The sequence below is a fragment of the Chlorocebus sabaeus genome, chromosome 1 (genome assembly GCF_047675955.1).
Source record: "Chlorocebus sabaeus isolate Y175 chromosome 1, mChlSab1.0.hap1, whole genome shotgun sequence".
Lineage (NCBI taxonomy): Eukaryota > Metazoa > Chordata > Mammalia > Primates > Cercopithecidae > Chlorocebus > Chlorocebus sabaeus.
In genome coordinates, this window is record NC_132904.1 from 122252562 (window position 1) to 122278940 (window position 26379).

Sequence of the window (26379 nt, forward strand, 5' to 3'; positions counted from 1 at the left end):
TGACCTTGCATGCTTTTGGGATGGAATCTCTTAATTATTTGATTTGCCAATGCCTAGCACAGTGCCTGATACACAATAGAGCTGCTTCAAACGGTATGTATATGTTGAATGAATAGGCAAAGTGGCTTAGCTCTAAATTACTAAAAATTAACATAATTATTAGACATGAGATGAAAAAGCACGCTCCACACACAGTGGGCGTATGAATTAATCTGAATAACCACAGTGGTGCTTAACCTGTGACACACGAGAGGCTTGCCACGTGTCTCTCCGCTAGTTGCGCGGTATAGGTAGTAGGTTCCCTCCTACTCTCTGGGCCAGGATGTTTCTTCTCTCTTGCAACTTGCTTTCCTCGTTTCTTTTTGGAGCCCCATGGAATGAGCCAAGGTGCTGCCACCCCGCTGCCTCCTCACTAAGGAGACCACGTGGTTCATTTTTCCAGTAAATGCTCTGGTGCTGTCTGGGTTGGAGACCTTCTTTCCCATCAGATTCAATTTCTAAGTCTGCCTCTCCTTGCAGATGGGTTTGTCTTGGGGCCAGGAGGTGAAAGGAATGGGAGAATGACAATCTCCTCAAGGGGTGGCTTAGCCCAGAGCCCACAGCAAGTCCCTTCTGCTCCCACCTGACGCTGAGCGGCCCCCACTCTTGCCTGTGGGTTTGGACCAAGGGATGTGGAGACAGTCTGAGGCAAACAGAATGTCCCAGTGGGAGAGAATTCAAGGTCCCATTTGGGATGAAGGACACACCTGATTAAGCTTAAGTATAGAGACATCATCCCTTCTGAGGTCTAGGCTGTGGTTTCCTCCCTCGTAAAATTAAACACTCCACTGTGTCAGGCCCTGTGTTAGGCCCCAGGGGAAACAGATGAGCGTAGACTCGAACATAACCTTTGCCCTCGAGGAACTCTGGGATAACTGGGGAAGCTAACATGGAATTGGGGGAATGCACTATAAAGGAGGCACATACAAAGTGTTTTGGGAGAGCAGAAGGTGCACAGCTCTGTCAGGGGCGGGGAGGACAAGCCCAGAACATCTTGGAGTTGATTGTTATAGGAGAATGTGAAATTCAACAGACAAAATTAGCAGGCAGAGGGAACAGCCCGTGCACAGGCCTTTGAAGTCTAAAAGACTCGAAGGCCAGGAATCAAGCTCTTTGGCATGTCTGGAAGGCCAGATGCACTTGGCCAGAAAATGGAGCTGGAGAGGTTGGTGGCTGCCTGGCACTGAGGAGCCCTGATGACACACCAGGAAGTTGGACTTTGTCCAGCAGATGTGGGGAGCCACCGAGGAATTTTAAGTGGGCAAGTAACAGGACCAGATTTGCATTTTAGAAAGACTCCTTTCTCAAGGCTCTCGAGGGTGGATTGAGAAAAGAGACAAAAGACTAGAAGACTGAGACCAACTGGGAGGCCGCTGTAATCATCCAGGGGAGGAAGGATGAGGCCGGAAGTAAAGAAGTGATGGTGGAGGACAGGTGGGGCACACATTTGAGACACTTTTTGAAGTGGCATTGACAGGACCTGAAAATCAATTGGAGAGAGAAAGCGTAGCCAAGGGAAAAGTCAGTTTGACTCAATAAACGTCTGTGAGCCTCTACCAGGGTCTGTGTAAGGCTCCGAAGACCCCGGGATTAACACAGCAGCAGCTGCTCACCCTCTAGCAACATAAATAGCTAATATTTGTTGAGCACTTATTGTGTTCCATGGGCTTCAAGCCCTTCTGAGTTTTGGCCACTTCACCCTCACCACAGCCCTGTATACTGTGGCTTTCAGACCCATTTCATGGGTGAGGACACTGAGGCACCAAAAAGCCCATCTACTTTATCCCTTGCTTCGCCGCCTCCACTCCAACATGTTACAACCAAGGCAACTAGAAACTTCTAGCATGGGTGTCTAGGTTTCTGCTTGGACAGCTGGGTAGATGATGGCCCATAAATGGGGATTCGGAAGAGGAGGAGCAGGCTTAATGTGGCTGGAGAAGTGATGAGTTCACTTGCAATCCAGTCCCCAAGGAGGAACCTGTGTTTAGTGCAGACTTTGTTTTGGTGGGGTGTGGCGGATGAGGGAGAGGACTTGTATGAATATTTGTAATAGCTATGTGTGTATGTGCAGTGGGTTGGGGGGGATTATATGTTATATAACAACATATCGTGGCAATTTATGCATGTGTCTTTTCTCCTTACGGAAGAGCCAGGCTCTCTGAAGGCTAGACTGCAACTTTTTCGTTGTTGTTGTTTTGAGATGGAGTCTCGCTCTCACCCAGGCTGGGGTGCAGTGGCCTGAGCTCAACTCACTGCAACCTCCACCTCCCGGGTTCAAGCAATTCTCCTGCCTCAGTTTCCCTAGTAGCTGGGATTACAGGCGCCTGCCACCACACCCAGCTAATTTTTGTATTTTTAGTAGAGATGCAGTTTCACAATGTTGGCCAGGCTGGTCTTGAACTCCTAACCTCAAGTGATTCTCCCAACTCGGTCTCCCAAAGTGTTGGGATTACAGGCGTGAGCCACTGCACCTGGCCTGCACTGCATCTGAGATGCCTTTGAGTCTCCCAGAACACAAGCACAGTATAGCAGGCACACAATCACATTTGTTGGCTGACAGTGTGTGCCTCACCTATTGTGGGGTGGGCAGGGGGCATCTTGACCGCTGCTTTGCTTTTTGGAAGCATCTAGGTCATTGAGAAGCCTCTAGTCCCAGGACCTTCTGGGAATGGGGTCACGGGATGGGATGGGGTGTAATCGCATTCTTACCATTAGCTGCTTGATGGTGGAGTGCTCCTCAGCCTCCCGACCAGAGGCCGGTTCCTTGTGGACAATTTCCACTCGGATATCATTTTTGGCTGACACAACACCTTTGAGATCTGGAGATAAAATAGTAAAGTGTAGATGATAGATTTAGTTCTTACTTTTGAGATGTCAAGCTCCCTTGCAGTCCCCTGCCTCCGCTCTGCCACCCTCTGCATTTCCCCTTCAGCCCCTGAACTCAGCAGCTTCACTGGCCCGCCACCAATAGAACCTCCATGTGGAGATGCTGTGGGCATTTGGGCCTCAGAGGAGGCTGACCCCATGGGCGGCCTGGCTCCTGTCACATGCCCCTCAGCCATGCACCCTTGGCTTGAAAGATTGTCTTCAGCCACTTGTCCACCTTACTGAGCTAGGTCCTTTTCATCCTGCGGAATTCTCACTTCTTTCTAGAAGTCTTCTCTGACTTACTCTACCAGGCAGAGTCCGATCCCTCCATTCATAGAACCACAAATCTCCGTGTTGGAAAGGACCTTAAATTGCCCATGGCCAACCCCCATCTAAAGAGAAACACCCCTGAGGCGTTGGGCAGCTTCTCTGTCGACGCCTCCATGATGGAAGCTTTACTGCCACTTCTGCAGGAGGCAGCCTGTTTCTAGTTGGAGAACTCTGTTAGAAAATTCTTGGCCGGGTGCAGTGGCTCACGCCTGTAATCCCAGCACTTTGGGAGGCCAAGGTGGGCAGATCACGAGGTCAGGAGTTTGACACCAGCCTGACCAACATGGTGAAACCCTGTCTCTATTAAAAATCCAAAAATTAGCTGGGCATGGTGGTGGGTGTCTATAATGCCAGCTACTGGGGAGGCTGAGCACGAGAATCACTTGAATGAACCCGGGAGGCGGGGGGTTGCAGTAAGCTGAGATTGTGCCACTGCGCTCCAGCCTGGGCAACAGGGCAAGACTACGTCTCAAAAGAGGAAAAAAAAAAAAAAGGGAAATTCTTGAGGAGCTGGCGCTGTGGCTCATGCCTGTAATCCCAGCACTTTGGGAGGCTGAGGCAGGCAGACCACTTGAGGCCAGGAGTTCAAGACCAGCCTGGGCAACATGGTGAAACCCTGTCTCTGCAAAAAATTAAAAAAATAGCCAGGCATGGTGGCACACACCTGTAATCCCAGTGACTCAGGAGGCTGAGGCATGAGAATTGCTTGAACCTGGGAGGCGGAGGTTGCAGTGAGCTGAGATCAGGTCACTGCACTCCAGCATGGCCAAAAGAGAGAGACTCTATATAAAAAAATCATATATATATATGCATATATATGTGTGTGTGTATATATATGCATATATATGTGTGTGTATATATGTGTATGTGTATATATTTATATGCTCCCCTATAATTTCCACTGAGAGGGTGGTGATGGAGGCCCTGAGACCACATTATTGCTGGGGTGGTCATGAGAGCCAAGGCTGCTTAGCTCGGAGTGCAGAAAACGCACGGGGAACAGCTTTCTTCAGACATGTGCAGGCTGCTGAGTGGAAGAGGAGACCATTCCGGTGATTGATTTTGTGCATTACACTCATACAACATTAGTGCCAGATGGGGTCTTCAGGGTCATATCCTCATTATAAATGAGGAAGCCAAGGCCTGGAATCGCTGTGGCTGACCCAGGGTGGGACTGGAACACTGTGTCTCCATTGTCTTCACCTGTTCTCTGCCATCCAGTCTCTCACGCATATCTCCTGGGTGCATGCAATTCTTCAAGCATGCACAAACACTAGAATTTTATTGGTAATCACTGAAGACCTTTAAAAGTTTGCTCAAAGCAATTCCTTTATTGCTTCCCCACCCACTCCCCCACAGCTATGTGAGTGACCCGATTTTTCTGGTGAGACTAGCAGCTCTTTAGTTTATTTTTATTTTGTTGTATAGATGGGGTCTTCCTAGACTAACAGCTCTTGTAGAGCAAGGATCAAACCACAAACCACTTTTCCCCCTATCTTTCTGTACAGTTCCTGATTGAAAGAGCTATGTGTTCAATCCAAAATGCTGGCTGCCCTGCAGATGAAGTTCAGTCTAGTCCAGGTCAACCTCAGCCTACTGCCCACTCTGCCAGACGCCATGTTGCCCAGGCTCACATACACCGATACATCAGACCCACTCCCTGCCCAGGAGCTCACAGCACTGTTAGGACCCCTGTTCATTGCACTCCTGCTTACTTGCTCTCCGGGGCAGCCTAAGCCTGGCCTTTTTCTCTGTCCCCCTCCCTGAGATCCCGGATCTCCCTCCCGTACTTCTCTGGGAACGGGCACAGCAGAAGGCCACGATGGTTGCCATAAGGACGAGGAAGGCCACGCCAGCTCCTACGGCCACCCCAATGATGACGGCCATCGGCACAGACTCTGTGGGAGAGAAGCGGGCACAGCTGACGAGGGATGGGGAATGGCCTACTGTCCCCCGAAGATCTCACCCCGTTCCTGTGGGCGCAGCCCCTGCCACATGGGGCCCTCCTGGGAAATGCCTCAGTCGGGCCTTGGCAGGCACAGGCCGAGTCCAACCGGGGTCAGCTCTAGCTGGGACTGCAAAGACCAGAGTGGAGGACACGGGGGATTGGTGGGTGGAGGAGAGGGCGGGGGAACTAGGGCAAAGGGCAGAGGAAGGAGAGCGAGGCAGGCAGACACGGAGAAGGGAGGGCCAGGGGACAGGAGGACCGGAGATGAAGGGTGAGGCTGGCACGATGGAGCTCTCTCTGGCATTAAACAGGAATGCTCTATCACACTTTGGCCAGTGAGTCACAGGCCCTGGCTTTTTCTGAAAAACGACTATGGTCACTGCCCTTGTTTGTTCAGTATGTTCTCTCCTTCCCTTCCCTTTCTCGGGTGAATACAGAGGACATCTGGCTCTTAGCGTTTCCAGGTCTAAGCAGCTTCCCCGCAGGTCTGCTGGGCATCAGTTGTGGCCCTCAGGTGTCCAAGTGTCAGGGGCCAGGGAGCAGGGTTACAGCTTCTCCACTGCAACCTCGTTAAGGAGAGAGGCCCCTTTCCCTCCATCTCCAGGTCTGCAGCTTCTCCCTGGAGGCCTCCCCTCTGAGCATCCTTGCACCCCTCCCAGCAAGAGAGGCCACACACCGGGCAGGCAAGGCCTCACCCCTGCTGAGTCTCTGCAGCCTGTCTCCTGCCCAAGCCGAGTGGGGGTAGGGACAGGGAGGGTAAGGATGGAGTTGGGGGTGATCTTCCAGACAGCTCTGGCCCTTCTACGGCTGCAAGTGGGGCCTGAGCACACGATCTGGGGCCATGAGGAGTCCATCAGGAATAGAACTAGAGAATGCTGGGGCAGGGAGAGCTTGGGGCTCTCACTGAGGTCCAGAGAAGTCAAGTGATTTGGCCAAGGACACACAGGAGCTGCACAGTCAGGGTCAATCTAGGTCTCCTGTCACTGTCCTCGCCCCTCCACTCACCCCACTCCCACCCTGTCCAGCTCCACCCACAGAGTGACATGTGAGATCCTCCACATCTGATATGCTCGGTGCCGCCCAGGCTGCCGCTGCTCCGAGTCCTGGCTCCATCCCTTCTTCTGAGCCACGGACTTTGCCTTTCTTCTATCTGTAGAGTGGGGATAATGCTACCGCGCCTCTGAGAGTCGTTACGGGCTTGAGCTGGGTGAGTGTGGGCAGAGGCCTTGGAGCAGAGTCTGGCACCCAGCCCTGTTAGGTGTTTGCTGTTGCTGTTACCTGGGAAGGCGTCACCAGCAGTTCACAGTCCTTTATTTTTCGAACGGAATCTGGCTGGGACGCCGTGGCATGATCTCAGCTCACTGCAACCTCTGCCTCCTGGGTTCAAGTGATTCTCCTGACTCAGCCTCTCGAATAGCTGGGATTACAGGCACACGCCACCATGCCTGGCTAATTTTTGTATTTTTAGTAGAGATGGGATTTCACTGTATTGGTCAGGCTGGTCTCAAACTCCTGACCTCAGGTGATCTGCCTGCCTCAACCTCCAAAAGTGCTGAGCTTACAGGCGTGAGCCATTGTGCCTGATGAGCAGTTCACAGTCTTAAAGGCCAGGAAAGTTCCTTTTGAAGACTGAGCCCCTCCCCAGCCTACCCTGTGTTCATCAGTGTGGGCGACTGGGGACAACTAGGTATCCGTTCTGGGTTACAACCCAACAAGCCTTTTGTTGTCTTTTTCTTTAAAGAGAGGAGAAAGACCTCAAACCCTGGCCTCTGAAGATGCTGCCCGGAGGAGGCATCGAGGGGTGGGGGTGGGGGGGCAGCCATTTGCCCTCCGGCCAGAGGAAGCTGGCGCCCCTGGCTGGCAGTGTTGTTAGTTAAGCTGGCGCATCCCTTTGCCACCCCAGGACTTGCACACGAAGCCATTCATTACCTACCGATTAGTGGCCAGGACAACTGCAGGGGTGACGGGGAGGGGACCAAGAGGAAGAGGTAGACACTTAGGGGTTGCAACGCGAGATACCCAAGTTGGTTCAAGAGTCAGACTGAGAAAAGGGGCTGGGACTCAGCTGAGCTTGCCTCGCCCCATAGATGACAGTGTCTCTAGGTTTCAGTTCCATGAGGAAAGGGAAACGGCTTTGGCAGCTCATTGACTCTCTGCTTTGGAATTGGATGGATTTGGGTTGGTTTCTCCTCAGATTCCTGGTAAGTTTCCTTGGAAAAGCACAGGGCTTGTCTCAGCAGAACTCAGAGCCAAAGCATGCCCATGGAAGGCTCCTTAACACCTCTGGGCCTCCGTGCCTTGTCTGCAGCCTGGAGAGGTGGGCAGCGGCATTGAAGGTGCCTTCTGATCCTGGGATCCCCAGCCCGTGTTTCCACATGCTGCTGACGGCTGGGGGCGGGGCGCCCTCTTAGAGGGACAACGGTCCCCAGGCAGGTGGACGGGGGAGAGCAGGGAGTCCTGTGGGGGTGAGCGCCCCGGGGTGGCATCCCTTTCCAGTCCCCAGCCTGCCTGTGTGTGTTTCCTCCTTGCCTGGCTTCCTCAGGTTTGGCCTAGGGTGCTGTGCAGGCCCCTCCTCTCTGCACAGAGCCTTCCCTGCATGGCCCCTGGAGAGGGACTGGAGGGAGGGGCTGTCCCCGCTCAGCCTCCCCTCCATCCAAGGAGGTGTGTCAGGCACCAGGAGTCAGCCACCGAGGGGAGAGGGTGTTGGGGAGCTCTGGATGAGGGTCAGCAGACACAGGAGACACGGAGACAGGAGACACCACCCTCAGCATTAGCACGGACTTGGGGAGAACGCAGCGGGAGGCTGGCAGCTTTCTGGGTTGCCCCAGCGTGGGCTGCAGGGGCCTCTGTGAGCTACCTGCGCCCTGGGTTGGTGCTCTGATAGGGGCATGTCTGCCAGGAGGGGCAGAGGCAGGAGCACGAGGATCCCACGTGGAGCTTGAGGAGGTAACATGGGCCAGGGGCCAGTGTGGCAGGAGGCCCAGGGTGGAGGACCACTCAAGTCTTCAGCATGGCCATAGAGCCTGGCTTGCTGGTCCTGATTCTCTTTTCTGTTTTTCTGCTTGGGGGTGGGGTTGAGAGCAACTCCACCCAGGGGGCATGATGACTGCTTTGCTGTGTGTGCCTGGGGAGGGAGGCGCTGCCCTGCAGCCTCAGCCTGGGGTGAGATGACACTTCCACGGGGACTGCAGGAGTAGGGAGGGGTGGCAAACAGCAAGCATGGATGCACAAGCCACAGCAGGGGCTGGGGCCCCCGGTGTCCTGGGAAGCAGTGGCCAAGCTGGTGATGATGTGGAGAAGTAGGAAGGGTCGGAGAGAGCCTGGAAGCAGAAGGCAGTCAGGACAGGGACCAGCCGACCCCAGAGGCCAGGAGTCAGGGCTCCCGAAGAGAAAGGATGGAAGGAATGGAGCAGGGAAGAGTGAGAGTCAGTGTCCCAGAGCGGAAGGAGTTGTGGGTTCCAGCGGCAGGCAGGAGACAGGTCTCTGGGGTCCCTAGGCCCAAGATGGCTGGGACCCCCGCCCCGCTGCTCTGACTACACTAAACCCTCAGGACGGGGGAGGGCAGAGATATTATTGGCCAGCACAGGCCTCCCTACCCCCTACTGGGTTCCCTCCCCAGCTAGCCAAGAAGTCCCTTCCCCTACCCCCGCCCAGGGCCATTCTCATCATCTCCTTCCGTACCTGCTTCCAGCCCGGCTCCCGACTTCATTTCCGAACCTGTTTGGAAATAAAGCAAGCGTCTACAGCCAGGGCCTGGCTGGCCAGGGTGGGGTGGGACTGGGGATTAGCTGCTTGAGGGGGGCTGGGTGAGGGGTTCCTTTCCCAGTCATGTCTCTGGGACCCCCAGCAGATCCAGGCTAGCCCAGTTGAACTTGGAGTTCATTCAGACTGACTTAGAGACTCTGGAGGGTCTAGGGACCAGAGAGAGAGATCATGTCTCGGAGGGGTCTGGAAAGGTTGGGGTGAGAACACTTGGGGGAGGGCGTGGGGGTGGGGGCACCAAGGAGAAGACACGGAGGGTAGGCAACAAGGGACCAGGAAGGTTTGGGATGATGTGTGGATGATATTATGCAAATTATGTGCAAAGCATTATGCAAAGCAGCATCTATTAGGGAAGAGGTGTTGGGAGATACTGTGTGATTTGACCCATAGGTGTGATCCTGGTGTGGTCCACTGAGGCCTGGGGACCCTACTGAGACCACCCGCTTGGCCTAGAATCTCTTGCTGGGCCTGACAGCCTGCGAATGGGCCATTACATAAGAGGGTGTCAGAGACGGCCAGGACTGAGGCCTCCTGGGCGCCCGAGGCCCATCCAAAGGCCCAGGCCCAGCTGAGCACGAATCCCTGGTCCACCATGGCTTAGCCCCTGCTGGCAAAAGGGCAAGATTGACCACCCCTCTCAGAACCCAGCTTGCTGCTGGCTGTGGTGGAGCTTCCGGAGCCACCCCTCCGGGCCCCTCCAAGGCTCCCCATCCTGCTGTCTGTGCCTGAGAGCTCCGAGCAGACCCCGGAGATCTGAGCATCTTTGACCAGGAGCTGGGACGTCAGTGCACGGGGGCTGGTGGGGTGAGCCTTCTTCCTCCTCCTTCTCACCCACCCGGCTGCTATGCCCAGCGCTGCCTTTGGGGCACAGGGGTCCCTGTGCCTCCTAGGTCTGCAGGTAGTGTGAGCCCAGCCCCCGACCCGAGAGATCTGGACAAACAAGCCCAACCCCTTAGCTTTGGAGTGGGTGCCCTCTGTGGGACTTCTGTCTGAGTAACTGGATGGGCTTGTCATCTTCACTGTGGCTGGGCCAGGTTCCCAGCACACCCATGCCGGTATATCCCACGCTCCACCCAGGTATGACACCTCCCAAAGGGCACTTTGGTGTCAGACCAGGGCCCACGGCGGAGGGCAGGGTGCAGAAGCCGGGGCCTCTGGAGGCTGCTGGGCAGCTTGTCATTGCCACCCGCCTGCTCACTGCTGTGGTCACCTCCTACTGAAGTATCGCCCTCAAGGGCTGCCACTCTGAGCTGTGTGCTTCCCTTTCTTGGTTCCTGGTGGAGGCCAGTGGCCCTTGCTTCAGCGAGAGCCTGGCTGAGGAGGCTTCTGACTGGCTAGGCTGTGTGGTCGGCCAGGAGGAGCACTGTGGCTTGTCCTTGGGCCCTGGCCCACCTTGCAGCCACCTGGGCCCTGCCCTAGGCGAGGAGAGGGCCCCTCTGGTTCCATTGTTCATTGTTCCCTCACGGTCCTGGCAGCTCTCACCTTGCTCCTTGAGCCGGATGATCTCAGTGTCAGAGCCGAAGCTGTTCCAGGCTGTGCAGTTGTAGATGGTCTGGAAGTCGGCCCGCACGATGTTGCTGATGGTCAGGGTGGAGATGACGCCCTCCTCGGTGCTGATGGTCTCCACCGTGTAGCGCCCCGATGTCCCCGACTCCAGAACGTTCTCCTTCCAGGACCAGGCCTGTCCGAAGGCGCAGAATCAGGAGCAGACTCCACCAGAGGGGCCCAGGACATGCCCACACCAGAGTCACAGTGCCACTGCCCTGCTCATGTTCATGCTCACTGCCACACGCTAACACATGTACACTCGGGTATGTATGCAGGCACACACGCCACACACCACAAATATGCACACATGCAGGTGCATACACAACACACATCACCACACATGTGCATGCACATCCCACACAGCACAGACATGCATGTACACATGTGCACACACAACACACACACACACACATGTCTATGCACAGCACCACACACATGGTCAACACATTTATATACATACCACACACCACAAACGTGCACCCACTATAACACACACATCACAATATACACATACCACCAATGTGTATACACACAGGTTTGTGCACACGCACCACAAACATGCATATGCAAGTACATGTGCCACAGCACACATAAACATGCATCACAACACATGCACACACCAAATCACACACAACACATCGCACACATGCCTGCATACATGTGCACATGCCACAACATGCATACACACATCACAATACATGCACATCACACTTCACACTAAAAACATGATACAGACATGTACATACACATGGCAGACACGATACCACATCTACACGCAATGCACAGACACTCCCCCAAATACATGTACACATGCACACACACACCAAGATGCACACACCATACACCACAATACACCATACAATACAAACATGCTTACACGCATGTATGTACCACAACACACACTGCAACACATGTACACATTTGCCATACACACACCATCATGTGTACATACAGGTACACACACTATGACATACACACACAGCACCATGTGCTCACACAAGTACACACACCACCGACAGATATACATGTTCACATATGCTATGACACACATACACGACAACACACCCACACCACATAGGTACACAATCCACAAGCACAAGCACACACACATACTCCAGGGCATCCTCAGAGGGTCTTTCCATCCCAGAAGGGGGCCCGGGGAGCATCTTTCTGGGCAAAGTGGGTGCCCTGCTGGCCTGCGCCCTGCGCCTCCACATGTGTCCCCTGGGACTGCGGCTGCCTGGGCGGGTGTGAGTTAGGACAGCAGCCCCATGAATGCGTCTACCTGTGTGACATTGTATGTCTGTGTGAGAAATGCGTCTACAGAGCTGTGTCTGCGATCACCTTTGTCTACCTTCGTTTACAGGGCTGCTGGTTAACAGTTTTCAGAACCGGCCACGTACTGAAAACTGTCTGCACCTCATCGTGTAAGCGCCTCGCACACCCTAGTTCAGGGCTGATGAGAGGGACTGAGTTTCTCAAACTCGGTGCTATTGTCATGCTGGACTGACCCATTCCTGGCTGTGGGGCTGTCCCAGGCACTGCAGGATGTCAGCAGCACCCTGGCCCCTACACACTGGGTGCCAGGAGTATCCTCCAAGTAATGACAACCAAAGTGTCTCCAGGCACTGCCAAATGTCCCCTGGGGCCAGCGAGAATCACTGGCCTAGAATCAGATATTTCTGGAGAGAAGGTGTGAAAATGTCCAAGAGTGAATGGAATATTTGACAATGAGCATGTGTTACATTTATAATTAAAAACATTAAAGAGTAAAGTGAATGACGAGGCATAGGTATTAGTTTTAGTTGTGAGTTCTTGCAATTTTTTTGTGACTATTTCAGAAAGCGAATGAACTGAATGCTTGAGAAAGTGTGTAGCGGCAATAATACTCTAATAATATCTTAGTTTACAGGATGACAGTTTCAACTGGTGCAGCCTGGGTGTCAGCCCCCGCATGCACGGGTTAGGAGTGACCTCAGCTGCTCCATGTCTGGGCCAACCCCACCCTCCCTGCACTGCTGCCTTGTGAAAAGGTACAGCTGCCCTGCCCACTCCACCCCTGGGCAGTCTTCTAGCAGGATTTTGCCAGACACTGGGAATTACTACAAATAATAGTTCTCCCCCAGTAGTGCTATAAAATGCTCACTTTTCTTTGTTTTCATGCCTGAGATCCCTCCAGTTTCAGATGGATTTGGGTACAAGACTCTGCCCCTGGATCACTAAAAATACAAAAAAATTAGCCGGGTGTGGTGGCAGGTGCCTGTAATCCCAGTTACTGGAGGTTGAGGCAGGAGAATTGCTTGAACCCAGGAGGCAGAGGTCGCAGTAAGCCAAGATTGCGCCATTGCACCCAGCCTGGGTGATAGAGTGAGACTCTGTCTCAAAAAAGAAAGAAAGGAAGAAAAAAAAGACTCTGCCCCCACCTTAAACTTTGTTGTAGAGACAGGGTCTCACTATGTTGCCCAGGCTCATCTCAAACTCCTGGGCTCAATTGATCTTCCCACCTCAGCCTTCCAAAGTGCTGGGATTACAGACATGAGGCTCCGTGCTCAGCAAGACCCTCCCTTTAAAAAAATGCAAATGCTGGCTGGGCACAGTGGCTCATGCCTGTAATGCCAGCACTTTGGGAGGCTAGGGTAGGAGGATCAATTGAGCCCAGGAGTTTGAGACCAGCCTGACCAACATGGTAAGACCCCGTCTCTACTGAAAATACAAAAATTAGCCGGGCATGGTGGCAGATGCCTGTAATCCCAGCGACTCAGAAGGCTGAGGCACGAGAATGGCTTGAACCCGGGAGGTAGAGGTTGCAGTGAGCCGAGATTGTGCCACTGCATTCCAGCCTGGGTGACGGAGCGAGACTCCATCTCAAAAAAAAAAAAAAAAAAAAAAAAAAGGCAAGCAAATACCTGGTAGGAGGTGCGAGGGTGGACTCCTCAGTTACCTTAGCTGCATTGCAGGGATAAGTTCTTTGAAGAAGGGAGGGAGACTGGAATGGTCACTTTAGAGGGGGTGATTGATAGGTAACAGGGCAGGCTACCATGGACGGTAAAGGCCGTGGAGACCTGGCAAGGAGGACTCAGGGAGGCACAGAAAGGAGTTGCTAATTATTAACTGCACTCTAAGATTTTGCTAGATACTGGCCTGGAGCCCAGGATAGGGAAGAAGTCATTTGTCTTTTCTCTCCACTACCCTCGTGTGCCCCTCTGCCCTTAGGATGCGGAATTTGGTCAGCACCGTTCATGTCAGAGCTCAGCAGAATGGCAGATGAATCCTGGGAGAGCACTGCCTAGTCTGAGAAAGGCCTCCAATTTTGTCTTCGCGACGCTTTTCCAAGACAGCCAAGGCAGGTATAATTTTCCTCAGCAAGGAAAAGGAGCCTCGGAGGTGTGCATTGCCACCGCCTGGCTGGCCACCCAGCTATTGGCAAAAGTGACCATCTGGCTGCTGGCCCGGCCCCCGCCCGCCCCCCCCCCCCCCCCCCCGGAGCACTCACGATGCGGTCCGGCGGCGGTGTGCTCCGGATGAAGCACTTGATCTGGCCCTTCTCGCCGTGGAGGGCGTGCTGGGTCTGGGTGCTGGAGATGATGGGGGGTCCTGTTGAGAGACAGCGTCCCATTAGGCACCTGGGAAGGGCACGTCCCTGCTGGCGCCCTCTTGGGTGGGTTCAGAAGTGTATTCATTAATCCAAGCATTCAGCAAACATTTGCCGAAGGCCTGTATGTGCAAGGTAAAGTGCAAGGTAGGGACTCAGAGATAAATTAGGCATTCAGTCATAAACCTCTCAAGGGATCATGAGCGAATGCTTCTAAGTCAGAATCCCCAGAAGATATAAATAACTGTAATAAAAGGTGGTGAGTCTTAGTACTACAGGAGCGGTGCAGATAAAGTGCTAACCGACTTCAGAGGAGAGAGAATAATTCTATCTGGCGGACGGGGAAAGCTTTAGGGAGGAGGTAGTAAGCCTGGAAAGGAGGTGGGGAGGTGTCTGGATGAAGGAAGACTCCCCCCGCCTCAGCCAGCTGCACCCCTGCAAGCCATTCCTCAGACATCCAGTAGAGGGCGCCCTTGCCTAACAAACGGGAGGTCCTCGGCCAGCCGGGCCACCGGGAAGAAATGGTTGATGTTCCCCTCCTAAGGGCGGGAATCACCCTGGACGGGTGGAATGCATACGCTGTGAGGCCATGGCTCCCAAACGGACCCCAGTGTTATGTCACAGAGTGTAGCACATGTTCATGGGTGTCAGGTTCTGAGAGCACCTGCTTCATTCACCACATTGCACAGGCAAGAGAGTCTGCCCGGTGGAGGGGAGCCTGTTCCCCAGCACCTCCTGTCCAGTTCCTCCTGTTACCTAACCCAAGTCTTTCCTGTGTGACGCCTGCCTGGCCGTGAAAGCCAAAAGGAGCCGCTAGTTTAGCCTTCGCTCTGCTGGCTTCCTGGCTGGGCTGGGTGTTCGAAGGATGGGTGCAGGGACGGAAACGGTCATGCTCCCTTTTCAATCCCTGGGGTAACAGTTGGGACTTAGGTGGTAGATATCAGAGGAAAGAGAGCTGGGAGCAACGCATCTGGAGACAGGCAGAATTATGCCGGGAACAAAACAAAAATTGCTGCAAACATAATTGCTGTTTATTAGCCACCTTAATTAAAGCAGATTTGCATTTCTATGAGTAGCTCCCAGCCGAGGGAGAAAAGGTACTGGAGACACTCCGGTGACTTGTGTTGAGTCTGAGAAGGCAAAGGGCTTGGGGCAGCGTGAGGTGGGCGTGGGGAACCCTCCATGGCTTTAAGAATGGGCTGAGCACTGCCCTCCTTCCTACAAATCCTTTAGCTCCAACAGGTCTAGGACCCAAAGAGATGAGGAGATTGATGTTTTCGGAATCGGATGGTGCTTTGTTTTGCTGCTGGACTAAAAGGTGACAATACTATAAAATTTTTTCTGGTCAGGCGCAGTGGCTCATGCCTAGAATCCCAGCACTTTGGGAGGCTGAGGCGGGCGGATCACAAGGTCAGGAGTTCGAGACCAGCCTGGCCAATATGGTGAAACTCCGTCTGTACTAAAAATACAAAAATTAGTCGGACGTGGTGGCAGGAGTCTGTAGTCCCAGCTACTTGGGAGGCTGAGGCAGGAGAATTGCTTGAACCTGGGAGGCAGAGGTTGCAGTGAGTCAAGATCGCCCCACTACATTCCAGCCTGGGCGACAGAGCAAGACTCTGTCTCAAAAACAAACAAACAAAAAAAAAACAAAACAACAACAACAACAACAAAAACCCAACACACACAACCTTTTCCTTGTGCTTCCCAGGAGCTAGGAATTCCCTGAGGGGTTTTCAGGATTCTAAAAGGCATCATCAAATGCATCTGCTTCTTAAAAGAAAACAAAAACCAGGATAAAGGGAAACAGGGTAAGGGTTAGTAAGATTTCTCTCCCCTTCCTGCAGATACCTGATTTGAGCCAAATCGGTGGAGGTCTGTGCCAATTTCTTTCCCAAAGGATTGCTGCGCTGGCCAGCAGTTGCCAAAAACCTGATCTCATTTGAATGCTTTCATAGCACCAGCTCCCTCCAGCCCATGCCCAGGTCCCATCCACTGGGCTTCACCCTCCCTCTGCCTGCTCTGCGGAAACAGGGACAGACAGTTCACTCCCAGGAGGGTCTGGCGGGCTCCTCTCCAGGGCCACTGAACTCATCCCCCTGCCTCCAGGTGTGTGAGGCCACCCTAGTCCAGCAGAAATAAATGAGCAGCTTCTTCGCTTCCCTCCAATCCCTCCAGCTTTTCTCTGCCTGGAAGCCTCGGGGAGCTTGTGCTGGCAGGGGTGGAGGCAGAGGAGGGGAGAGAAAGAGACCTGGAGAGTGCAGATTCAACCTTGGTCAGCACCAGGGACTGGGTTTCAGTGTCCTCCCCATCCAAGAGAAATGTCCCTCTAGGCCTGTGTTCCCCAGGGGGCATTCTGTCCTCAAGAAATCTCTTTATATCTCCCTTGGAAATGCCTGAACATCTAAAGTGACGGCAGATGTCAGCTCCTCCTTTATCCACCTGCTTTTTCCCAGAAACACCAATGCTCATTTAATGCTCCAGGCTTGGGGGCCCTGGAGTGTGTGAATGAGCGTGAGGGTTCTGGGCTGGTTGGTCATGGGACCAGCAGAGCAGAGCCGGCTGCAGGCACAGATAGCCTGACTTCCGAGTGCCCTGGCTGGTGTGGAGGGCCGCTGATTTCACTGGGGCCTGGAGCTCTGAGCCGAGTGTCAGACACCTGCGCTGAAAGGAAAAGGCTGCAGCCTGTGTTGCCATGGATATACGGAGGCGCGATCAGATGCTGTTATTTTTAGCCCTGCAGTGCCAATTTATTGGTGGCATCCTGGGGACACGCAGGAAAGGCAGGAGGGCTCTGAGTCAGGGCTCTGCCAGGACAGGTGGCTGGGGACGTGCTGGGGTCTGGGTAGACTCAGCCTCCCTCTGGGGCTGCCATGACTCTGGGGTGGGGGGAGAGGAACGGAAATGCCAGGGATGTGGGGGGAGCTAGTGAATGGGGACAGCAGAGAGGGCTGAGGAGACACCAAGCTGGTTTTGGTTTTCTAGCGAAGGGAATAGATGAGGCCACCAGCAGGTGGTTTTCTGGGTAGAGAGGATGCTGAAGCCCACTGAGCTCATTTGGGGACCTCAGCTGGCCCCTCCCTAAGGCCCTGCTCTGGGGCCAGGACCCAGATGCCCTGCAAACGTTGGTGGCTCAGTTCCTGCAGGGGCCCAGAGCTTTGGGGTTTTCATCTGAGGCAGGCTATGGTGGGAACAGGGGCCTCCCAAAGGGCGGTGGGCATGACAGGGGTTGGGGGGGAGCCTTCGGAAATGGCAGAGGAGTCGAACTGGCAGCTTTGCTTTTTGCCTGTGGCCAAAGCACCTGATGGGGCAGGGATGTCCGCATTTGCGTCCTGGTGCCACAGCCTTCTTGGGTCTGGCCTGAGCCAGGTCCCAGCTTCTACATGACTGTCTATACCCCATCATCCAGGCCTGGTCTGACACCCTTGTCCCTACACATTTCATGTAATAGTCATTCATCTACTAACTCCCATCATGAAAAGACTCCCCTGCTGTAATTATTTGTATTATATATAATAAGACATGCTTCCTGCCCTCAAGGGGGCCCCTGAACACGTGGCCTCGTGGAGATGGTGACAGGGCTCCCTGGCTGGGTGGCTCACACGCAACGGGAAGAGGCTGGTCAGGAGGTGCAGAGATGCTCTCTTAAATTCCCATGGGCCCAGGAGAGGTGGCTCCTGCCTATAATCCCAGCACTTTGGGAGGGCGAGGCAGGCGGCTCACTTGAGGTTAGGAGTTGGAGACCAGCCTGGCCAATGATGGTGAAACTCTGTCTCTACTAAAAATACAAAAATTAGCTGGGCATAGTGGCACATGCCTGTAGTCCCAGCTACTCAGGAGGGTGAGGTTGCAGTGAGCTGAGATCGTGCCACTGCATTCCAGTCTGGACAACAGAGCGAGACTCCATCTCAAAAAAAAAAAAAAATTCTCATGGGCCAAGGCCATGGTGAGTGGATGAAATACATTGGCCACCTAGTGACCTCCGATGCTTTTTTCCCTGGCCAGGATAAAATTCATCACCCACCACTCTTAGGGCTGAGACCCCTTCGAAGGTAACAAACAAAAAGAGAGGTGACCAGAAAACTATCCAGGCCCTTCCTCCCTTGGCCTGGGTCTGACAGGGAATCCAGGAGGTGGACCTAATTGCTATCTACCCACAGTTGGAGGTGACAGCAAGGCCCAGAGCCAGTGACAGCTCCTTTGGGGCAATGCCAAGATGCCTGAGGTCCTTCTTCCCTCCCTCAGGCCTGGCTCACCCCAGTGAGGGTCTTACCATTGACAGTGAGGGTCACCTCTCTCTCCCCGGCTCCCACACGGGGGACCACAGCCCGGCACACGTACTTGCCCGCGTCCTCCTGGCGCACGGATTTGAGGGTCAGGGTCTTCTCATTGCTCAGGACCTAGGAGAATTGGCAGGCTCAGACACCACGAGCAGGCAGAGGGGTGCGCTCCGTCTCTGGGAACAGGGCAGCTGAGAGGCTGGCCTGGGGTAACTGACACAGTCTCCGGCATCTCAGTAGGAAGCAAGGTGGGGAGGAAAGAGGCCAAAAATGTCCTGGCACAGACAATGCCTGTGGGCTGTACAGAGGAGACTCCAGCGGCAGAGAGGCTGCCCCGTGTGGCTGAGGATGTTGCATCCCAGGTGCAGCCCTGTGGGCTGGGGGCATGCGGGGGTACATGTGCCGGAGGAGGGGGATGCCTGCCTGGGGACTTCCAGGCTTCCTCCTACAGGAACCTCCCTGTACCTGCGGTGGCTTCTCCTCTCCCAGGCTAGCCATGGGTGATCTGATCCTACAGCTGAACTTCTTTGAGAGCCCCTGGACCTGTTTTCAGAGTCATTTTCAGGATCCCTTTGGGATATAGCTTGGAGTGATGAAAACAGGCTCTGGCATGAGCTTGGTCTGCGTTCGAATCCTGGCTCCAGCAGTGAACACCTGTGTCTGTCTGGTCAGTTGCTTATCTTTTCAGATGCTCATGTTCTGTCTATGTGTCTGTCTATCTGTCTGTCTATGGCAGGATAGTGCAGTATCTGCTACGTAACAGGCCACACAAAGGTTGGTTTCCTTCTGGTCCCCCTGCTTCCCCACCCGAGGCTTTCCCCACTTCTTCTTATGTGAGGACATCTGAGAGTCTCTCATGCACTGAAGAATACATACGTCTTAAAAGAGGAACACAAAGGCCGGGCGCAGTGGCTCACGCCTGTAATCCCAGCACTTTGGGAGGCCGAGGTGGACGGATCACTTGAGGTTGGGAGTTTGAGACCAGTGTGACCAACACAGAGAAACCCTGTCTCTACTAAAAATACAAAATTAACTGGGCATGGTCGCCCACGCCTGTAGTCCCAGCCACTTGGGAGACTGAGGCAGGAGAATCTCTTGAACCCGGCAGGCGGAGGTTGCGGTGAGCCAAGATCACCCCATTGCACTCTAGCCTGGGCAACAAGAGCAAAACTCCACCTCAAAAAAAAAAAAAAAAAAAAAAAAAGGAACACAAGAAAGTGAAGCCCAGGTTCAAGGCTAAAGGGTGGCTTTATTTGGGGGAAGTTACAAAATTTCTTTCTTTTCTCTCTCTCTCTCTCTGTCTGTCTCTCTCTCTTTCTTTTCTTTTTTTGACAAGGTCTTGCTCTGTTGTCCAGGCTGGACTTAAACTCTTGAGCTCATGTGATCCACCCACCTCAGCCTCCTGAGTAGCTGGGACTATAGGTGTGTACCACTGTGCCTGCTTGAAACGCCTTTCTAGTGCCTTCCCTCCCAGCATGTTGGTGACCACCTACTTTTCTTATAAGGTTTAGGACAGGGCAAGACTGCAATGGCTGAATGTGCTCAGGGTGGGACAGGCACATGAGGGTGCCTGGGTTCCCCCTCCTCTTTCTGGGGTCTTTCTCCCCGTGGCTTACACTGGAGGCTGACTCCCCCAGTCTAATAGTGAGAGAGGCCTGGGTAGCAGTTCCTTCTTGCCCCACTGTCCCCCACCCCCTGCCAGGGTGGCCCGAAGTCTGAGCTGCAGCCTTACCACTCCAGAGCCCCGCTTCATCCAGACGATGGTCAGGGATGGGTTACCGGTCCAGGCGCAGCTGAAGATGGCATCAGAGCCCAGATCCACGAGCAAGGATTGAGGTTCTGTGGTCATCCGGGGCCCAACTGCAATGCGGGGAAGAAGAAGACAGGTTTGGGTGGCTGGGGAGCTCTGGGATCCTCCTTGCTGCTGCCTCCTTCCCCCCCAGACCTTGACTGGGGAAAGGGAGGCAGCAGGGTACTTGTGCCACCTCAGTCGCTTCCATTTTAGTCCTCTGCCCGGGCGGGGTCTGGGGTCTGGGACTGGGACTCAGGAAGTAGGGAGGAGACCCCTGTCCCCGAGGCTTCGCCTCTCTTGGGCCCATGGAGGTGGTCGGCAGCGTGGGGCCTGGGAAGAAGGTGCTGGGGACCAGGTTCTGCCTGGATTTGCCCCCAGGGCTCTCATCCCCTTCCCTCTGTCTGGATCCCAAATGGTGCCAGAAAGTTGGGGAAGCCCTTCCATCCCAGCGGCAGGCATGGGCTCTCCTCCTGTCCTGGAGGTCTGGGCCCTTGGGATCTTCATGCCTCTGCCTTCACGCTGGCTCCCATCTCCTCCAGCCTCAGCCTCCATGACCTGGAATCGAGTGACTGGTGCGCCTCTGGGGTGGGGTGGGGACTCTGAGATGCAGGGCGATGGAGGCAGGGCTCTCGTATCCACTCCTCCTCCCCCAGCGTTTCCCACCCAGTGCTCTCAGGCCACCCTCCTATTCCAGCCATTCTGGTCTCTGTGTCAGCCCCACTGCAGCAGAGCAGCCCTGGGTTCTACTTCCCACCCCTCTCCTAAGCATTAAAGAGCTGAACGCAGGCTCCTCTCCACCTTCTCTAGCATGTCTGGAGCTTCCTGTAGACCAAGCTTGGTCTACACAGTGGGGGCTGTGGGGGGATTCCAGGCCCAGGGTCCGACCTTGACCAGGCAGGTCTCAGAGTGCTCCTTCCAGGGAGCAGACAGAGCCTGAAGCCTGGTGCCAGAGACCGGGATTTGTCCCCTGATGTAAAAAGGGAGTAACAGCACTTTCTTCGGAGGCTTCAAGGGAGAGGGGAAGGGTCAGATTTTTTAAAGTTTGTAAAAGCGAGTTTAAAACTGTAAGGGGCAGTGTATGAGCTAATGATGCTTGTTTGGAACACATCCAGCCAGTTAGTCCATGGCAATGTGCTCCCTTGCTGTGGGTCCCTGCCAGCCTCCAGTGGAAAGGAGGGGATGGGCCAGGCGCAGTGGCTCACGCCTGTAACCCCAGCACTTTGAGAGGCCGAGGTGGGTAGATCACGAGGTCAGGTCAGGAGATCTAGACCATCCTGGCCAACATGGTGAAACCATCTCTGCTAAAAATGAGACCATCCTGGCCAACATGGCGAAACCGTCTCTACTAAAAATACAAAAATTATCTAGGTGTGGTGGCAAGTGCCTGTAGTCCCAGCTACTCGGGAGGCTGAGGCGGGAGAATCTCTTGAACCAGGGAGTCAGAGGTTGCAGTGAGCAGAGATCTTGCCACTGCACTCCAGCCTGGCAGCAGAGTGAGACTCTGTTTCAAAAAAAAAAGAAAAAGAGAGTATATCCATGAGTCCCCTCAGTGGAAGGCAGTGGAATGTGTGGATGGGCAATGGATTTGGTCATTGCCCAGGTTCAGTTCTCATTTGGCCACTTACTGTGTGACCTCAGACCTCCATCTCCTCATTCAGATGATGGGAATAATATCTACCCATGATGGCCTGCATGCTTGTGTCCCCTGTCAACCCCGCAATTGAGCTCATGTGATCCTCCCACCTCAGCCTCCTGAGTAGCTGGGACTACAGGTGTGTACCACTGTGCCTGCTTGAAAAGCCTTTCTAGTGCCTTCCCTCCCAGCACGTTGGTGACCACCTACTTTTCTTATAAGGTTTAGGACAGGGCAAGACTGCAATGGGTGAGTGTGCTCAGGATGGGACAGGCACATGAGGGTGCCTGGGTTCCCCCTCCTCTTTCTGGGGTCTTTCTCCCTGTGGGAGAAAGTTGAAATCCTCGCCCCTGTGGGATGGTAGTAGGAGGAGGAGCTTTGCGGGGAGCAGGGGGATTAGATCATGAGAGTGGAGCCCTCATGATGAGATTAGTGCCCTTGGAATAAAGGCCCCAAGAGCTTGCTTTTCTCTTTCTCTGCCATGGGATGTCACAGCAAGAAGGCAGCTGCCTGCAAGCCAGGAAGAGAGTCCCCACCAGAACCCGCCATGATGGCACCCTGATTTCAGCCATTTAAGTCAACGAGTCTATGGTAACGTGTCATAGCAGCCCCAGCCAAGACCCTGACTCATGGGGTCATTACAGGGATCGAAATAAACATGAAACACCGCACAAAGCAGGTTTTTGTCGAGTGCAAAGCATCCTACGTTATGACGCATGAAGCTTGTGTTGTGTGCAATGAATCAAGCCCTGGTTTCTCCAGCTCTAAGCAGAAGCCACCGGATGCCTGCTCGCCTGGGGAAGCCTGCACCACTGCACTCACAGTAGACGTCAACCGTGCGGCTGAGGTTGGTGCTGCCCAGGGCGTTGGTCACCTCGCAGGAGACAGGCTCTGAGAAGTATGTGTAGTCCACTGTGGTCCTGTACACCTCTCCAGATGCCTCCTTGATGATCTGGCCCCGCTTGGCCCACCTGCAACAAAGGCCAGGGGCTGATGTGGGCCTTGGGTGGCAAGGCCAAGCCTCTGGGAGCTGGATGCATCCATCCCAGGGGAAAATGAAGCCTGGGGTGGGCGACAAGTTGTGGGGGTCCTATGGGGTCCCTCGAGGGGAATCTTCACAGAGGGGCTACTTCAAGGGCTCAGAAGGAGTTGGTTTTGCTCCCACCCAGGCAGTTGTGAAGGTGGCGGGCTTCGGTTTGTGGTCACCAGGCAGTCAGTGGCACTCAACAAGTAGGTTATTCTGGAGGGGGTGAGTGGATTACTCGGCTGGTCAGCCCATCTGCTGGCTAGATGATGGGAAATCCAACTGTCAGTGGGCAGACAGCTGGCTGTCCTGCTGTGAACTGGATCATGGGCCCCTTTGGAAAAGAAGGAGGCCAAGTCCTTGACCTCAAAGGCCAGGGTCAAATGGGGCACACCCCTACATGCATGCTCATACATGTGCATGAGCGTGCACGCACACACACTGACAAGGCAAGAAGCTGTAGGAGAGGTATGCCGTAGGGGTTCCATCTCCCATCCAAACAGTGGAATACCAATACTCATCAGGAGGAGTGATGTGAGCGAGTGGCCCTGGCTGCCCCTCTTTCCTCTCGACCAGCTCTCAGCTCTCCTGTCCTGTTCTGCCTCCTGCCTCCATGGGGTTCTGCATGGTGCCTCCTCACCCCAGAAAGTCCTCCCAGTTTCCCCAGATGACACTTGCTCTTCTTCCTGCCTGGCCTCTGCCCTTGCAGCCTGGCTTTGCTCCTCTGAGGCAGTGGCTCCATCAGCACTGGATTGGTGAGGGGATGTGAGTCGTAAGGCTCTTTTGTCGGCCAAGCGGTACCATACAATAAGGGAGGACAAGAGGCCTCTGACTTGCTTTGGATCTGGTTCTGGGGCAGTGACCCCTCTGTTGGACCAGTGACCCAGCAGCCTGCTGTGTGCAGGAAGCACTGGAGCCTCACAGGGGTGTATGTGTGTACACATGTATGTGTGTGCATGTGTGTGTGCAGGTGTGCATAGGAAAGTGCGAGTGTGCATGTGTGTGCATGTGTGTGTGCATGTGTGAATGTGTCCATGTGCACGTGTGCATGCGTGAGTGTGTGCATGTGTGAGTGTGGGCATTGTGTGTCCATGTGCATGTGTGCATGTGTATGTGCATGTGTGAGTGTGGGTATGAGTGTGTGCATATGTGTCCGTGTGTGTGCATGTGTGAGCGTGTGCATATGTAAGCATGTGCATGTGTGCATGTGTGTGTGCATGTGTGTCTCTGTGTGTGCATGTGTGTGCATGTGTGCATGTGTGTGTACATGTGTCCATGCGTGCATGTGTGAGCATGTGCATGTGTGCATGTGTGTATATGTGTGTCTGTGTGTGCATGTGTAAGCATGTGCATGTGTGCATGTGTGTGTGCATGTGTGTCTGTGTGTGCATGTGTGTGCATGTGTGCATGTGTGTGTACATGTGTCCATGCGTGCATGTGTGAGCATGTGCATGTGTGCATGTGTGTATATGTGTGTCTGTGTGTGTGCATGTGTAAGCATGTGCATGTGTGCATGTGTGTCCATGTATGTCCATGTGTAAGTGTGTGCATGTGTGAGAGTGTGGATATGTGGGTGTGTGCATGTGTGGGCATGTGCATGTGTGAGCGTGTGCATGTACATATGCATGGGAAGTTGGGGGCTTCCTTACGGATCTCCAGGGAAAGAGTTCTCCGTTTCCCCGGTTTAATCCTACTCTGGCCAACATTCTGTTTTTGAAACCACGGAACTTCTTTCAGGCTCCTCCCATTGCAGTTGAAGTGTCTTTCGGGGAGTTTGTCTATCCAGAGCTGCAGAGGCTCGTTGCCTCCAGAAGCGTCACCCCACAGCCACTGCTCCCTGGAACTGCAGTGTCTCTGCCCCCCTGCTTTGCCTCCCCTTTATCTTATTCCTGGAGTCTTTCCTGGCACCACAGATGCCGTCTCCTGCCCTTCCCTCCATTAGCTTCTTGCCTCCGTCTGGCCCATCCAGCCCCGAGAGATGGCTGTTTCTCGGCATCACACAGAACACCTAGGCTGGCACCACACAGTTGTTATTGCAAATTAATATTGGGTAATTATTAAGAACACAATTAATAATAACAATTGTAGTTTAACAACAGAGCAAATCATAGCTCCCTTAGAGCTTAAGGAGTTTCCCAGTAAGCCATTATGTGTTACTCATGTGTCGTTTCAATTTCTAACTTTAATTTAACGTCCAGACTTAAGAGTCAAGCCGGCCCCTGCCTGCGGCGAATGAATTGAGTTCTAGGCACAGCTGGGGAAGTGTGTCCAGCCCTGCAGTTCCTTCCACCCTGCTGAGGCGAGGGGGCCAGGTGGTGGATGCAGCGGGAGGCCAGGCGAGGAGCTGGCTGGGCTGGGAGGACAGGTATCCTCGGCTGCTCACAGCTCTGGGTGCTGGGCTGGGGCTGGAGGGTTTGGGCGCAGGTGATGGGGCCAAGCATGCATCTTCCTTAGGGCTTCCTGGAGAAGACGCAACTCTCTCCTCTCCTTTCCTTCCAGGGCCCCTCACCAGGAGCATCATGGAGGGTGGAAGCCCCACCTGCTTGGCCCCAAGTTATCAGCAGAACTACTGCTGGATCCAGGCGCCAAGGCTCCCTGCCCTCCCTGTCCTCTCCTCTCACGGTGAGGGAGCCGGAGAAGGAAGAGGAAGGGGCCCGCTGTGGGGGCTGGGTCTGTAGGAGCCCAAGCCAGGCCTTCTGGGGAGGTGCCTCCGCAGCCGACAGAGCCCCCAGCTCACATCTCGTCCAGTCGGTCTTTCTTCCCTTTCTGCATTGAAAAACCCTCTGAGAGGTCCCTGCCAAAAACACAGACACTCAAACCACTGCATCCACGCAGTTGGCCAAGGATCCAGGCCAAGAGCTAAAGAGCGAGTCCCACCCCACCCTCTCCATGCCTCTTCTGATTTTGGGGCAGTTTCTTCTTCCCTGTCCTTTCTTTTCGTCTCCTCCCCTTTCCCCACCTACCTCCCCCGACTTACTGTTGCTTCCTCACCTCTCCCAGCCCCTCTGAAAGTGGAGTCGATTTAAGCCTCTCCCAATCAATGTCTAATTTGGTCTGAACAAATGTAAGATGATTATTTATATCACAGAATCAGGGGACCCAGCGTGTCACAGCAGCCAGGTTGTCCTCAAATAGCCCAAGGTTTCATCTCTGGTGGGGAGGCCACATCCCGCTATCTGCTGGGATAGCTGAGACTCTCAGAGGAAAGGGCCCCAAAGCACTTTGGGCTCCTGGTCCCTAGGAGCATCTGCAGTGACACCCTCATGCCACTCAGGCCTCCTTCCCAGACACTGGGATGGAGAAGGGCGTTCTCTCTAGTTTCCGAGATGACAGCCTCTTAGTGAGAGCAGGGAGGAAGTTATCAAGATGAATGAAAGTAAAGAAACAAAGATTCCTGTAATCTTGTCAGTTAGTTGGGAAAAATCAATGTACTTATGTGAAGAGATTTGCTTATGACTTTCTTCTTGGATCCCAACATTGTATCTGAACACCTGGCTGCTTGGTGAGACCTCCTGGAGTGAAGGGGCTGAGCGAGTGTGGGTGGGTGCAGGTGCCCACCACCTCCC

At 54.0% G+C, this 26379-nt stretch overlaps 1 protein-coding gene across 3 annotated transcripts in view; it reads right to left on the reverse strand.

Moving 5' to 3' along the window:
* KIRREL3 (kirre like nephrin family adhesion molecule 3) overlaps window positions 1-26379 on the reverse strand; it is a 574875-nt gene that overhangs the window by 2908 nt on the left and 545588 nt on the right. For 2 of the 3 annotated variants that reach the window (XM_038004845.2, XM_073022184.1), the window contains 8 exons: window positions 22612-22760; window positions 20097-20224; window positions 18358-18484; window positions 13989-14089; window positions 10430-10628; window positions 8867-8902; window positions 5028-5135; window positions 2749-2858 (listed from right to left, as the gene is read on the reverse strand). In XM_038004845.2, coding sequence (XP_037860773.1) covers window positions 2749-2858; window positions 5028-5135; window positions 8867-8902; window positions 10430-10628; window positions 13989-14089; window positions 18358-18484; window positions 20097-20224; window positions 22612-22760 — 958 coding nt within the window. The remainder of the gene's footprint in view (window positions 1-2748; window positions 2859-5027; window positions 5136-8866; window positions 8903-10429; window positions 10629-13988; window positions 14090-18357; window positions 18485-20096; window positions 20225-22611; window positions 22761-26379) is intronic. The other variant, XM_038004846.2, reaches the window with a different exon arrangement.